Source organism: Triturus cristatus, chromosome 4_1 (assembly GCF_964204655.1).
Source record: "Triturus cristatus chromosome 4_1, aTriCri1.1, whole genome shotgun sequence".
Taxonomy (NCBI): Eukaryota; Metazoa; Chordata; class Amphibia; order Caudata; family Salamandridae; genus Triturus; species Triturus cristatus.
The window spans coordinates 456,600,253-456,616,980 of NC_140585.1; the positions used below are offsets into that span (position 1 = coordinate 456,600,253).

The 16,728-nt window shown below is 45.3% G+C and overlaps 1 protein-coding gene across 6 annotated transcripts in view; it reads left to right on the top strand.

Annotated features, from left to right (window-relative positions):
- The window catches only part of BPGM (bisphosphoglycerate mutase), a 208,864-nt gene extending 192,602 nt beyond the window's left edge, over window positions 1-16,262 (top strand). For all 6 annotated transcript variants that reach the window (XM_085652623.1, XM_085652621.1, XM_085652617.1 and 3 more), the window contains one exon: window positions 14,947-16,262. In XM_085652623.1, the coding sequence (XP_085508749.1) occupies window positions 14,947-15,137 (191 nt within the window). In that variant the 3' untranslated portion in view covers window positions 15,138-16,262. The remainder of the gene's footprint in view (window positions 1-14,946) is intronic.
- The last annotated feature ends 466 nt before the right edge of the window (window positions 16,263-16,728 follow it).

Here is a 16,728-nt window from a genome sequence, read left to right on the forward strand (position 1 = left end):
CCGCTGACCTGGCTATCCGGCAGGCTGGCCACCAGTGTCTAAATCACCCCACTAATCTAGAAAGAAACCATAAATTAATCTTCATCATAAATTGATAAATAATTATATTTTGTAATATTTGTTCAGAATTCATGCCTCCCATGGAATTGGTTAGTTTCCCACAGATATATAGTTAATATACCCAATCTATTACCACAGCCTATATTGTGATTGTAAATGTGCATAATATTATCATGTATATCAACAAATAATTCTCAGGAGTTTCACAGTAAGAACTAGGTGTAACCATTTTAAGATGTTGTATGTTTTCTCTTGTTGTTTTTGTATAGTCCGTAATATCATTGTGAACATTTTCATCCTGTTTGACTATCAATAAAGTGAGTATAGACATTTGAAGAAGGCAGTTGAAATGTCAGCAAGTGAGAGGGTCAGGAAAGGAGCTCAACAAAGGGTGTGTAGTCTTTACATCGTAAGTAGGTACACCAAGAGTCATTTTCTATACCCGTACATCGTGGTACTTTACATCAGAGGTAAGTAATTTTTGTATATCATCATGTAACTTTATTTTTTTTTTAAATGAAACGAAAATCATACAAGTGTACAGATCAACCACATTCCCTCTAACGTCAATACAGAAATATAAAAAATAAATCATTGCTAAGAGTACTTCTTCAAGTATAAGGACAACAATAGGAGGAATTCAAAGAGCTTGCAGAGAACCTTAAACAAAAACCCATATACAAAAAGTAATAACAAGCTAGTCAGCAGTTAAAACTGAAACCTGTTTGACTAAAAGCAAAAAACTTGCTCTATAAACACTAGCCAGAAACAGAGATACACAAAAACACGTTTTGGATTCAAATAAAGGTTGCAAGTATAAAAATGCAAATCTAGCCTGCCTCAAATCCGTTGACAGCAGAAGGAGCCTTATATATTTATGGGGAAGAGAAATAAATCTGGGACAGATGAGAACAATATGCATAGTATCAAAGAGTGAAACATGATCACGTGTACAGGGCGGTAGGTTAGATGGTTTGTACCAATCACCTTTTGAAAACAATACCTGGTGAAATATGCCCAATATAAAATGAGTCGATAAGCGGCTATGGTGGTTGGACATTTCTAGAAGGAGATGGGACTCAATCCCGCTGACTGACTTTACCACAATACACGGACTCATTGACTGCTTGGTTAAAGCAGACACCTCCCGCTCTGCTGTCACCCTGAGGTAGAAGGCCTGCTTAACCCAAGCAAGATCTTTTTTGTCAATGCCCTCAGGATCAGAAAAAAACCCATGTCTCCCTAAATCTTTAAATTTGGTATTGTGTAATGGGCCCACGGTAAATGAAGCATATTATCCAAGGTCAGGCAGTCCCAGAGAATTAACCTATTGAATTTTAACTCCTCCTTATACTAAACTGTACACCTGAATAAAAGAGTGCAAAGGGGAATAAAATCTGTAATAAAACTCATGCCCAGTTATTCATGTATAATCTTAGATGGAATGCCCTGCCCCACTCCCAAAAGGCCCCTTATAAATTTGTTTTCTGTCAGCTGGATTTGATCACTGAAGGCATGTCCCCAGATCTCACATCCGAAGGTAGCCATTGGAAAACATTTGGCTTTGTATACATCCATCAATTGTTGAGAAGGCTTAGGTCCTAAACAGTTAGCAAAATAATTTAAACCAGAGACAGCACTCTTTGGATTCCCTACATTTTTCGTAATCAGCGTTTGCTAGCTAAGACCAGAGTTTAATAAAATCTCCAGGTATGAAAAGTTCTCCAACTTGCTTAGTTTCCGTCTCCGGACGAAAAGCTCTAGAGGTTTTGGTATTCCTTGAGGCAGCCTCAATTAAATGGGATTTTTGTTATATTGGTAGACTGATTCAAATTATCCATGAAAACAATAAATAAATCTAAAAGGCATTGAAGGCTTCTGGATGTGCGGGCAATCAACACAGTGTCGTCTGCGTATAACAGAGCATGAATCTCTCTTCCACCTCCTCTGAGGGCATTAAGACCACCACCAGCCATTTAATGCACATAATAAAAAGAAAAGGCGCAAGGATACATCTCTGATGAGTGCCTCTTTTTAAATTAAAAGGCTGGGTACATTCATCATTGGTACCAAGTCTTACTACGCCTGTGAGACCGTTGTCGAGTTCTCTCAAGAAGTTGATGAGGGCCGATTCAGCCCCCATGGATTACGGCTCTGCCCAGGGCTTATCTCGGTTTACTTTATCAAAGGCTGAACTGAGGTCCCTGAAGGTCAGATGTACCAAACCCCTATGAGCCTTTGTATATTTATTTTATATCTCCTGCCCAGTCTGAAACCATAATATGCTAGTCATCCCAGATAGTCTCTCCAGGATCACCCATCCCAAGAACTTAACCTCTACATCCATTAACGAAATAGCAGGCAAGGTCATCTCACCCCCTCTTTTTTTTTTTTTTAAATATTGCCACTATTACAGAGTGGTGCCAGGCCTCAGATAAAGATCCACGATTGTCTGCTTTTTTATGAAGGGTGTTAGAAATGGGGGTCTCTCGTTGGCAGAGGTAGGTACCTTTGTCCAGATAGGGACCCTTGCTTCTAGTCAGGGTAAGGGGGGGATACACTCCTAAAAATAACCCATGATCACCCCCTTGGTAGCTTGGCACAAGCCCACAGGCTTATCTCAGAGGCAGTGTGTAAAGCATTTGGGAACACCTACAGTAATACAGAGAAAACACTACAGGTGGATACCACACCAGTTTTACCAGTTTATAAAAATAAGTAATCTTTATTTAAACCAAAACAAGACCAAACGATAAAAATCCACAATACAGTATTAAAAATAAGGCTTTCAACTGGTAGAAATAGTTCAGTTCAATGCAAGTTGCAAATGCAACACTTTTCTCACAAAGTACCTTGGATGTGTCACGCAAAACAAACCAAATGCCCGCAGGGTAGGTGATGCGTCGGTTCCTTACTGCAGCGCAGGGGAGGTGATGCGTCTGTTCCTTACCGTAGAGGAGGTGGTGCGTCAGTTTCTTACTGCGTGAGGAGGTGATGCATTGCTTTCTTACTGGGTCCCCCATTGATGCGACAGTCTTGGCACCTCGATGGAATACGTCGATCCGGTACGTTTAGTGGTTTCTTGCAGCCGCACAGCAGACTTGCGTTGTGATCGGTGCAGTGACCTCGGACTTCGGCAATCGTTCCACCCGATGCATCGTGCAGCGACTTCTCAAGCGGCGGCAGGCACTGCGACAGTTTATTCTGCAATGCATTGGAAACCAGTGCGGATGCGATACGCTTCTTCGATGTTGCGGCGATTTTCCAGCTCCCAGCGACAAACAGTCTTTAGAGGTCCTAAACAGCAGCAGGCACCTCTTTGCAGTCCGGAATTCCCAGCAAGGAAATTCAGGGGAGCTGGTAGTGAAGTCTTTGTGCCCTTGACACTTCAGAACAGGAGGCAAGCTCAGTTTCAAGCCCTTGCAGATCTTCTTGTAAGTATGTGACAAAGCAAACAGCAAAGTCCTTATTCTCCTTTCCTTGGCAGCAAGAAACCACTGCAGGCCAACCCCAGACAGCAAACAGCACAGGTGCAGTATTCCTCCTCAGCTTTTCCGGCTCTTCTCCGTTGCAATGATTCCTCTTGATTCCCAGAAGTGATCTAAAATTCTGGGGTCTGGCCCCCTCTTTTTATACACAAAAACCTTTGTTCTCTGAAGGCAGAGTGTGTCTGTACCCAGCTAAAACCAGTTCTGTCCTCATTGATGCAGCTTCTTGGCAGGAGGTGGAGACAGCATTCTTGAAGGCAGACCAGGCCCATTCAGGTGAAAGGAAATCTCCTCCCCCTACTCTAAATGCAGCCCAGGTCTATTCAGCCCAGCCCTAACTCATCAGACTTCTGGAGCCGCTGCCCCTCTCCAGCCCCTGTCATCCAAAAGCCAGACATGCAATACAAAAACCTAGCAGAGACACACTGGATGGTTAGGCAAGAAAGTACCTACTTTCTAAAAGTAATATTTTCAAACACAGAATGTAAAAATCACCCTCACTAAAAGATGCAGTTTAACTTTTTCTGAGTTCAGGCATACTAAACTTTATTTTTCTACCTTGTTCCCATGGCCAGTTATGTTTATAAGATGTTAGAAACAAACTCCCCATTCTGTCCTATGAGAACAGGTAGCCTTGCAATAGTGAAAAACGAAATTGGCAGTAGTTCACTATCAGGACTCACCACACACATCAGGGCATGTCCTACCTTTCACATACAATGCACCCTGCCCATAGGGGGCCTACCTTAGAGGGTGACTAATATGTAGAAAAGGGAAGGTTTGGGTACTGGCAAGTGTGTGCACTTGCCAAGTCGACATGGCAGTCCCAGACTGCACACAGGCTCTGCAAAGGCCATTTTACATGCTGCTTCTGTGGGTGGCACATTCAGTGCTGCAGCCAACTAGCAGCATTTGATTTACAGGCCCTGGGCACACACAGTGCACTATACTAGGTTCTGACAAGTAAATAAAATATGCCAATCATGTAATCACTAATCCATAACAACAATTTACAAAGGGAGCACTTGAACTTCGGCACTGAACAGCAGTGGCTAAATTCCCCAAAGCATCTAGACCAGCAAAACTAAGCCCAATACACAGCAAAAACACAGGAGACCAAGACAAAAAATGCGCAGGGAGACCCATGCCAATGGTGCCAGGTCTAACAAAGGGTTATAACGGGTTCCCACGGGCCCACTAAGTACTTCAGTAAGTCCCCCAGTTCCTGGTTAGCTTAAGGCTTTGCCTAAGGGTAATGATAAAAATGCATATCACTTCATCCCAGTATATTATAAGCCTACTGCCTCTTGAGCAATTGGAGTGGGGGGGGGGGGCTCAATACACTCGATCCTAGAGGGCTGAAAAATGGTTCACCCAGGCCTGGGCCAGCTTGTGGCGGCCTGATCAGATACCTTTTTTTTTTTTTTATTTAAAGAAGAATAGCTGATTTACTACCCTCCACAACATAGAACTGTCCTTCAAATAATTCGCCATCAACAAGTCCTCCCATAGATCATTAGTTAACTGACAATTGCTATCCGTAAGTACCACTCTTTAAAAAGCCCTACAGCTTTTGACCTCTAATCTATCTTGGGGATTTTTTTTTGTGCCACTAGAAGCTCCTTCGGGCTCCTGTACAGTTCTTATCGAACCATCCAACCAACCAAGAGGGCAAGCTACCCCCAGTCTGGTAAAAGCTGATTTGAGGTATCCACAAATCATATCCAATGCCTCAAGAATACTGTTTTCCGGGGCCTCATTATCTAGGCAGATCTGAAAATCAGATTGGCTCGTCAGTACCATTTCAGCGTTAAAGGTTTCTGAATGACCATATCCCATTTCAATCTACGTTTTGATCTTTGGAGGTGGCGGCCAGGGCTTTATAGTAGGAGCATATATCTAACTGCTGCTTTTCCCATAGAAAGGTAGTAAAGAGGGTATTATGATCTCTCTAAACGTTCTTTGAAGTCACCCTAACTTCAAAGGTGCATTTTGGTATAAGTACTTGGTCTCTGACCCTACCAATTCAGTACACTTCTGGACCTGTGACCACTCTGCCAGGAATAACTCTGCCACTCTGCTGTTTGCTGAACTCTTGCCTTGCTGTGTTGTTCTGCTGCTGCCGCTCTCTCTCTCTCTCTGTCTGCCTGAGAAGGACTGGACCTGCATCGCTTGAACCCAGAGTGATTCCAAAGTCTTGCTGGCTTGACTCTTGTTGCCTAAATCTCATGGACACAAAAGAGTCAGAACTCTCCTTTTCCAACACGTGGGCTCACCTTCTGGTGAGTCTGTCCTGCCAAGAGCTTGCCAGGTAGGTCGCTCCCGCACTACACAGCTCCGCCTGTGTCTCCTGCCCGCTGCTGCTGGTAAGCTCGCACTCTGCCCCGTTTTCTTTTGTGCCCCGTTTTCTTTTGTGCCCCGTATTTCTCCTTTTCTCCTTTTGTGCCCCGTTTCTCCTTTTGTGCCCCGTTTCTCCTTTTGTGCCCCGTTTCTCCTTTTGTGCCCCGTTTTCTTTTGTGCCCCATCTTGCTTTCTGTGCACCGGCATCCTCGCCACACCAGGTTCCCGCCACTGTGACCCCGTCCCCCCTCACCGTCCATTCAGTGCTCCTGTCGCCCGCCTGCTCCCACCTCCCCATGTATGGCGGCCGCTGCGCTGTGAGGAGAGCGACCTTTGACCTTACCAGGTAGGTCGCTCCCCCACTACACAGCCTGTGTCTCCTGCCCACTGCTGCTGGTAAGCTTGCACACGGCCCCGTTTTCTTTTGGGCCCCATATTTCTTGTGTGCCCCATTTCTCCTTGTGCCAGTTTCCTTTTGTGCCCCGTATTCTTTTGTGCCCCGTGTTCTTTTGTGCCCCGTGTTCTTTTGTGCCCCGTGTTCTTTTGTGCCCCGTGTTCTTTTGTGCCCCGTGTTCTTTTGTGCCCCGTGTTCTTTTGTGCCCCGTGTTCTTTTGTGCCCCGTGTTCTTTTGTGCCCCGTGTTCTTTTGTGCCCCGTGTTCTTTTGTGCCCCGTGTTCTTTTGTGCCCCGTGTTCTCTTGTGCCCCGTGTTCTCTTGTGCCCCGTGTTCTCTTGTGCCCCGTGTTCTCTTGTGCCCCGTGTTCTCTTGTGCCCCGTGTTCCTTTGTGCCCCGTATTCTCTTTTGTGCCCCGTATTCTCTTTTGTGCCCCGTATTCTTTTGTGCCCCCTCTTGCTTTCTGTGCCCCGGCATCCTTGCCACTCCTGATTCCCGCCGCTGCATCCCCTGCGGCCCTGCCCCCCCCCCCCCCCCCTCACCATCCAATCGCTGTCCCTGCCTCCCAGCTGCTCCCACCTCCCCATATGTGGTGGGAAGCGCAACAGAGGCGCACCTAAGGCTAGCCAGTCTGCGCCCGTCCGCGCCTGGACCGTGCCCAGCACCCCTGGTCCATCCTACTGAACACCCGCTCCGCACGCAAACACGCCATTGAGCTCTGGGACCTGCTCGACACATAATCACCAGACGTCGCCTTCTTGACAGAGACCTGGATGAACGACTCCTCTGCACCAGACATCGCCATAGCCATCCCAGACGGCTGTAAGATCATTCGCAGAGACCGCACCACCGGAGTAGGAGGAGGAATCGCCATCGTCCACAAGAACACCATCAGGGTCTCGACCAGCACCGATGACGCTCTCAGCACCGCCGAACACATGCACTTCCAGATCCACACGGACCCCAACACCACCCTAAGAGGCACCCTAGTCTACAGACCCCCCGGACCCCGACCCCAGTACAGCGACTCCATCGCAGACTTCATCAGCACGCACGCCCTGACTTCCACCGTCCTCATCCTCCTCGGAGACCTGAATTTTCACCTGGAGAACGACGACTACAACAACTCCACCACTCTGATCGACAACCTCGCCAACCTCGGACTAAGACAGCATGTCACAACGCCGACCCACTACGCCGGCCACACGCTAGACCCCGTCTTCTCCTCAAGCTCCAACATCTCCTTCAGCCACACCACCGAACTCCTCTGGACTGACCACCGCTGCGTCCACTTCACCTTCCAGAAAACCCACCACACACCACCGCACCCAACAGATCCCACGCCGCTGCTGGAATAAAGGTACCGAAGACCAACTACAGGCAAACCTCGCTCTCAGCCCACCGACCGACCCCCGCAGACAGCGACGACACTGCCCACAACCTCAGACGATGGATAGACGACTGCGCCAACACCCTAGCTCTGCTGAAAAACCTACCTACAGAGACACCAGCAAGAGAGCCAGCTGGTTCACCTCGGAACTCCTAGCATCCAAGCGTACCTGCCGGAAATTGGAGAAAAAGTGGCACAGTGAAAAGACTCCGGACAGCCACACAAAGACGCCATCTGCAACCACCATCACCTCATCAGGTCCCCCAAGAGGATCTCCTTCAAAGACCGCCTCGACAACAACGCACACAACAGCAAGGAGCTCTTCAACATCGTGAAGGAACTCTCCAACCCCAGCTCCAACATCAACGACCTCTCGCCGTCGCAAGCCTTGTGCGACTCCCTCGCCACCTTCTTCCACCGCAAGATCGCCAACATCCACGACTGCTTCAACTCCCAGACACCGACACACCAGATCCGCCGCACACCATCAACCACGACCCTCTGACAACGTGGACCAACGTGAACATCGATGACACCATCAAGACCATGAGCACAATCCACTCCGGCTCCCCTTCAGACCCTTTCATGCACCACATCTTCAACAAACCCAGCAGCTCCATCGCACCCCACCTGCGCAACGTCATCAATCTCTCCTTCGAGACCTCGACCTTCCCAGAGAGCTGGAAGCACGCCGAGATCAACGCCCTTCTCAAAAAACCCAAGGTGGACCCGAGGGACCTCAAGAACTTCCGGCCCATCTCCCTGCTCCCATTCCCAGCCAAGGTCATCGAGAAGATCGTCAACAGACAGCTAACCAGATACCTCGAAGAAAACAGCATCCTGGACCCATCCCAGTCAGGGCTCCGCGTCAACCACAGCACAGAGACCGCCCTCATCGCGGCCACCGACGACATCAGGACCCTGCTGGACAACGGCGAGACCGCAGCCCTCATCCTGCTGGACCTCTCCGCCGCCTTCGACTTGGTCTGCCACCGCACTCTACTCGCACGCCTCCATGACGCAGGGATCCGAGACAAGGCCCTGGAGTGGACCGCCTCCCCCATTCCGATCCGAAGCCTCCGAGGTCATCTGCGTCGTACCCCAGGGCTCATCCAGACACTGTTCAACATCTACATGGCCCCGCTTGCATGCAATGCCCGACAGCACCGCCTCAACATAATCTCCTACGCCGACGACACTCAACTGATCCTCTCCTTCACCAAGGACCCCTCACCTCCAAACCCAACCTCCACGAAGGCATGGAGGCCATCGCCGAATGGATGAAGAGCAGCCGACTAAAGCTGAACACTGACAAGACTGAGGTCCTCATCCTCTGCTCCAACCCATCAGCCTGGTGGCCGACGGCAATGGGGGCCGACGGCAATGGGGGCCGACGGCAATGGGGGCGGCCCCGACTTCCACCCATCGACCACGCACGCAACCTAGGAATCATCATCCTCGACTCGACGCTCTCCATGACCAAGCAAGTCAACGCCGTCTCCTCCTCCTGCTTCAACACAGGATCTACAGGTGGATCCCGAAAGATACAAGAACAGTCACGCAGGCCCTCGTCAGCAGCAGACTCTACTACGGAAATGCCCTCTACGCAGGTGCCCCAATCAAGCTCATCAAACTACTACAACGCATTCAAAACGCCTCTGCACGCCTCATCCTCGACGTACCACGCCACAGCCACATCACCCCCCCCCCCCCCCCCCCCCCTAAGAAGCCTGCACTGGCTCCTAGTCGACAGGAGAATCTCCTTCAAACTCCTCATCCACGCACACAAGGCACTCCATAAGACCGGCCCAGCCTACCTCAACAGACGACTCCTCTTCTACGTCCCTAACCGCCAGCTCCGCTCAGCCGACCTCTCCCTCGCCACCGTCCCGCGCATCCAAAGAACAACCACCGGCGGCATATCCTTCTCCCACTTCGCCGCCAAGACCTGGAACACCCTTGCACTCAGCCTACGACAGACCCACGACCTGCTGACCTTCAGGAAACTACTCAAGACCTGGCTGTTCGACCAGTAGCCCCCCCCCCTTTTATTCTCCCCTCAGCGCCTTGAGACCCTCGCGGGTAAGTAGTGCGCTTTACAAACTCTGTGATTGATTGATTGAAGAGGTGCCAACCCAGTCCTGTACCCTTTGAACTGGAACTAAGGTTCTGCTGCAGTGTTGTAGGAGGCGTATCATCCACTGACGCTGGAATCGGATTGGTGCATCTCACCAAAGCTGCCGCATCACACTTGAACCTGCCGCACTCTGGGACCAACGCTTCGCTCAAGGCCCTCGTCGCATCACCACTGCTGCATTGGGGATCACCGAAGCATCACTCGGCAGCATCCCACCTCGGTCGACGGGAACCTAGGATCAAGGTACTTTTGTTCAGTGGGCCTAAGTGGGTCCCTTTATCCGGCCTGAACTCTTCACTTTGTCCTGGTCCTGCGCGATCTTTGCACTATTTGCTTCTGAGCGCTGACAGTTATTCCTTCAAAATTCATATCTCAACTCCTACATATTGGATGTTCATCGTTTTTCTTATTTTGTCATACTTTTTCTTAACTGTTGTGGAGTCTTTTTGTGTTTTCACTGTTTAATATTTGTGTTGCACAGATACTTTACACATTGCCTCTTAAGTTAAGCCTGACTGCTTTGTACCAAGCTGCCAGAGGGTGAGATAAAGATAATTTAGGGTTGTGTTGTGGCTTACCCTGACTAGGATTGTGGCTTCTGCTTGAACAGGGTGCAACCCCATTTCTAACACCCTCAAAACAGATCTTCACTACAATGCATTCCTATGAGGACTATGCTCCTGAGTTGTCATGGCTGCCACGTGTTCGTGTTGTGGCCGGCAGGTTGAGGGGGGGACGGGTCCCTATGCTGGGATACCCTGGGGTTGTTGGGGTGTGGTCACCCTGTCCCCTTATTTGCTTTTGCAATTCGTTTTCATGGCACTGGAACCATGTCCCTGAGTCTTATAATAGCCTGTCAGAGCATATCTGAACACCAACGGTCCAGATATCACTAACATTTTTTCGATTGCTAACCCCTCCAAGCCCACAGAGAACATTTTAAAATGCTAAAAGTAACTGAATGGATTTACGCCAAATACAGGCCTTGAAAAATAATAACATTTTTACGAGACCTACAGATCTAGTGACTTAAATCTACTCGACCTTATTATAATGCTCTTGACCCATAAACTGGTTTTATATTGTGATCGTCTGCAAATATTTTAGTGCACTGATCCGCCATTTCCTTCTTTATCACATATGAGAGCATCTTCAAATACACAAGTTTAACATGTCTGCTGTTCAAAAAACAGGTTTGTTTGATTTAATGGACTCCACTTTTGCTTCCTACATAATACAAATCTAGCCATGTATGGAATACATCTGACCGCTGACTTGCCTCTTAGTTCAATAACCGCATTGTCTTCAGGGCGGGGGCAGGAATGTTTCTCACATCATGTTTAGAAACTATCACTTTTAATACATACATACCAGAAGCTTTAAGCGGTTGCACACTTATTTGCAATCAGCAGATTTTCCTTTGAATGGGCCAAAACATTTCCATCTGACGTGGTTTAGTGATGTACAATGTTTGGAAATCCAGTTTCTGCAAATATTTGTCATTTGCATATCACCAAGTAAAAGTGTTCTGATATTTTTTGCTTCCATTTAAATCTTTGTTTGCATCAATCTTCTGAATTACAAAAAAAAGTTATTTCATAATTTCTGATCTACTTTGAAATACTTGTACTATTAACGTAGAAGCTGTTTAAATGTGTTAGAAAAATAAAACGAATATCTTCCAGTCAGACTGCTCACTTGACAAAAAAACTCTAACTGTAATAGGAGAAAGAAAAGTAAACACCATTTTCCACGATAAGATAAGGAACAATTAGTAAAAAGACAAACTGACATTTGACCTCTGTTCTTGAACAGGAAGCAAATGTGTCAAGATAAAAACAAGTTGTAAAGGTGTCTTTATTGCTTATTTACTTTCTGAATGAACAGAACACCTCTTTGTTCCAGCATAAGTTCAGTCGCCAGAACGGACGAGTAGGTGCAAAAAAATAGCTTGACCTGATAAAATCGGACTGTGGTTGAGTAATTTTTCGAGGACTCAAATAAGAAAAAGAACACTTTCTGAGTAAAGTTCTTACTTTCTGACAAATTTTGTTTAATCCCATTCAGCTGTGTATCTGATAGCAAACTTTCCTATGAGAATTAAAACGTTGTAGGACCACACTTTTTCTTAGACCCATGCTTAAAGGATCACCACACAACTTTACCCAAATAAGCTGAACTTTTTTTCACATTTTATATATATTTTATTCAAGAGTGACTGAAACAGCTGGACTCACCAAAGAAGAAAAATATTTTTCCACTACATTGTTTTGGTTTCTGCCTTCCTCATGACACAAATAGAGATTTATAATGGGTATTGTTAAGCAGATAGTAATAATTTCACTACAAATATTGCAGTGATCTTATCAATGATGTTATAGATGTCATGAGTGATGTTATATGTGGGGTAATTAGCAGTGCATGGCGAAGGCGCAAGTTATAGTTACCTTAGCACAAGTTATAGTTACATAAGGTAACTAGAACTGCTGGATTTCTATGGTTTTGTGTGTGTAAAATCTGAACCCAACTATAACATCACTGTAACCTTTGTTTTTTTTTCTGGTAATTTCTAAGGTTTTTTCAATTCTATTTTCTAACTATAACGTCCCTGTAACCTTTATTTTTTTTCCCGGGAATTTCTATGTTTTTAATGCTATTTCCTCACTATAACGTCACTGCAACCTTTCGCTTTTTAGAGATTTTCACTGTTTTTTTTTTTTTTTTTTTTAACATAAATTGTACCACGATTTGACCCATAAGTTGAGTTTACTTATATACATTTTCAATTTTATAAATACATTTTATTCACACATTCATTCATATTATAGATGTTAACAAAAAAAATCAAGTAAGGTAACTTAGGTATTGTTTCCATAAATGCACCTAGTCTTTATTTAAAAAAATAAAATAATTGATCTGCGGATCTGTCGCAAATCGTCAGATAAATAAGGGGTCTGCCAGTTATATTGCACACATTCAGTACTAAAACAGCAACCCATTTAATGCAAACATACGCTATTGCAATTTCTATAAGTGTATCGCTGCCTGTATGTGTGTGTGTGTGTGTGTGTGTGTGTGTGTGCGCGCGTGGGTGTGTGGGCCTGGGAGTGGGTGTGTGGATCTGCGAGTGGGTGTGTGGGTTTGTGAGTGTGTGAGTAGGTGTGTGGGTCTGGGAGTGGGTGTTTGCGTTTTTTGAAGTTGAGGTCTGGATCCACGGATCCATCTGAATATGCCCAAATCTGTGAGGATCTGGGTGTATCTGCGTGTCCTTGTGCGCCAAAAAAAAGAAATCTTTTTGGGACAATTTCTTGCCCATCAGTCATCACTCACATATTCCTCCATCAGTCACATGGGGTCAGGGTACCTCGACCTTGAACCCTTCTATCAATTTTACATTTCATTTTCCCCCTGCGAACAGTGTCCCGATGCACAAAATGGATTCCGCAACTTTCCTCTCAGGTTGCGTCCAGCCAGTCACGGTATTGCTGTTGGCGTGTGGATCAGCGTCTCTAGATATGCATAAATATTTTTATTTTACTAACTCCAAAACTACTGAAATGATTTACACCTTGTTAATTCTCATAGTACCTTTAGTTGAAACTGCAGCCCGAATCACGGGACTGAATTACACCAACTTTGGCAGAAAGGTAGTTTTGGTTACACAGATCACACTTTCAGTTATTTGGTGTAAATCTGTAAAGTAGTTGTTGAGAATTTTCTTTTTTTTTTTTAATTGTGATATCTATTGTAGCGACAAATTTGCAAAAAAAAAGACGAGCTTGTGCAGGGAAATGCAGAGCTCAGATTCTCTGCCAACGCTTCAACCAGGAAGTGTTGGCAGCCATCTTGGGACTCTTCTTTTATTTTAACTCTTTTTGTGGGACTCTGCTGCAGCAAAGGGGGCACGGTAGGAATACCCTGACCCCCTAAAGTTGGTCCGGAGGTCCCAGAGGGACCAGGCAAGGCCAAAAAAGCATTTTTGTAAACTAAATTCACGCAACTTTTGCATTAAGGATTTTTTTTTTTAAAACAAGCGCTTACTCCTGGAATATGAATTGGCAGATTTAGATCTTTGATGATCGATGGACTGACTACATTTGATCTCACCTCTGTCCATACCACAGGCCTACCGGTTATCCCTGTGGAAGCGTGTGATTGTGAGTGGTTTTAGTGATGTGGTTAGGGGTCTAGTTTCCGTGAGAAAGGGTGCTAGTGTTGTCACGATTTAGATGCCAGTCACCTGTAAACTTAAGATGATTTCCAGTTATCCCAGGGCTCATTTAGGACATCTTGGGTCCTCTGCAGTACTTGCTTATGTATTTTTGAGATGCAGCTCCCTGGATAGCGCCTTCTTCCTCTTCTCTGCGATAGGACCCTTGATGATACTTTCTCAGCATTTTCTACACTGCTCTGTGTAAGAGTTGCTGGCCCTGGCAGGGGTAGTCCATGGTGAGGATGGATTGGTATCTGCTGATGGCCATATGCTTGTCTCTCTTTATAGAGACCCATGATGGAGGCCATTGAACTCCATTTGAGCGCCCAAGTCACTTGGACAATGGTCCCTCTCTCCTAATCATATGCCCAGTTTAAATTCCTGTGTTAACTTGTGGTTGGCTGGGGTAGGGTGTCATAACTATGTGTTCAATGGGGGAGGGGGTACTCGTCATCACCTGTGGGAGTAAGTAGTAAGATGCAAGTCAATGATGGCTCTTTGTAGAAGAGGCTGCTATATTTGTCAACCGTTAATCTAAAACAGTAGCAAAATGATAAATTGAGTATTTGTGATTCATACATTTTTTAAATGTGCAGTAGTTAATTTAACTGGGAAAGTAGTTGATGCATTTAAAATTGGAAAACCATGCCTGTTTTGGAAGCTCCACAGAGCAGACGTGGCTACAGTGTGAAAGGCGCTTGAAAACAAATGCATTTAAATGCCGAACTATTTGTCAAGCCATTCATGAAATACCTGCAAGAAAGAAAATGGTAAAATAGGCCATATGTACAGATATGTTAATGCTTACGCGTTCTGTATGTTTGTCAAATATAGCATACAGCTGTTCACGTTATTGATAAATGCATGCAACTTGTTGCGGGACAAACACTGCAAGATGACATGGCTTTTACTTTCATTTTCAACAGGCATTTCGGATGCAGAAATCATCAACATCACTCTGCCGACCGGCGTCCCCATTCTCCTAGAACTCGATGAAAACATGCAGCCTGCTAAACCTCACGTGTTCCTGGGAGACCAGGCGGCCATCCAAGCCTCCATCACCAAAGTGGAAAATCAAGGGAAAGTTAAAACTGCTGACGAAATAACTGCGCCCTGATGGTGTTCTTCTGTGTACAGAAATTAGGGGGGCTCGGGTGTTGCACAGTGTGTTACTGAATGTGTTTAAATTTGTGTAGAGTATATATTATACTTGACGCCCCTCCTTCCTCCTTACCAAATGATTATTTTTTTATACCTTCCCTTAAAACATGGCTTTGCCTCAGATTTTATGAAGTTATTTTTATTTTTATTGAAGATTTTGATTTTTTTTTTCCCGATACTGCCATTAAATGTTTAGCCGATCTTAGCATTCCTCTAATTACACGAATGGGGAATGCAGCTGCTTGCCCCTGATCCCGATTTTGATTCCGTATTTCAATGGTCTAATCTTCCTTTTTTATGCAAATCATTCCAAACTGCTCAGCTATCCCTCCTTTTTACCCGCGACCTTTTATTTTCACCGAATTGTATCTGTTTACGTCAAGCTCTGAAAAGTTCATCACTTTATTATATTAGACCCCCTAAAATTCTCTCTTTAAAACAATGCGAGCAGCTTTAAAATTTTGTAATATATGAAATTTAGTTTTTCATTTATGCTCTTGGGTTTTGAAGTTTTCTTGCACTCTTTCCATCTAGAGTAGGTAAACCAGCAATGGCGGGTTGTGACCACTTTTCCGACTTTGTAAGAACCATTTTCTTTGGAAAAGCCTCATTTAGACCTGTTCTACCAAAATAAAATTGAGGTTGTTTTGATTAGATCAGGTAAAATGTATTAATCTAAGGGCAGGTATCGTCACTAAAAAGGCTCAAGTCAAGTGACTCTATCGTTAAGTAGAGGTCTGTCGGTCCCTCTATCATACTTCAAATGTACATTTTGAATGCTTGGTGATGGTATGGCGCTAATGGCAAAAAGGCCTTTTAAAAGAGGATAGTAAATGCAGCGCTTACTTGCATTTAAACAGCACAATAAACCACTCCGAAGGCTTCCAAAGTACAACTCCTGGTCGTGCTATAAATGTATGGCACCGGTAGCTTAATATTGGCTAAGATTTGCTTGAGTGATATTAAGAGTGATGCAACTGCTGGTTAAAACATAGCACTTGTATTATGTTGACTCATATAAAAAAGCGTATTTTAGTTATGCTGATTGTTTTGTCAAAAGAAAATAACATTATCTCAGAAATCTGTGTCCCGAGTGTTTATTCAGGTATTCGTGTTGTACATTAAAGGCTAGCCTAGTGATGAAGAATCTTGTACTCACTGGCAGGGGTAAAGACTCCTCATTCGTATATGTTTTTACTTGTCTGCACACAATGCAGAGAAACCTGTGCCAAGGAGTAGGAGAGAAAAATAAGTCACATTAAAGGCCCATTATAGCACAACCGCTAAAGGTAAGGCACACTAATTTAATGCAGTTTGGTTACTAAATTACCAACATTAAACCCCGGCGCATGGGTGAGTGCGGCAAGTCGTATAGCTCACTCTGGAGGCCAAAAAGACGTGTGCAACACTTAGTCAACTCTTGGAGAGAGGTTGTGCAAAGTTAAAGTCCCCTGGGAGGCGGATTTGAAAGGATACTTGGTTCCATTGTGTAGGACCCAGAGTGTGTGTTTTAAACTGGTGTGAGTGAAAAGGAGCATTAAATATTC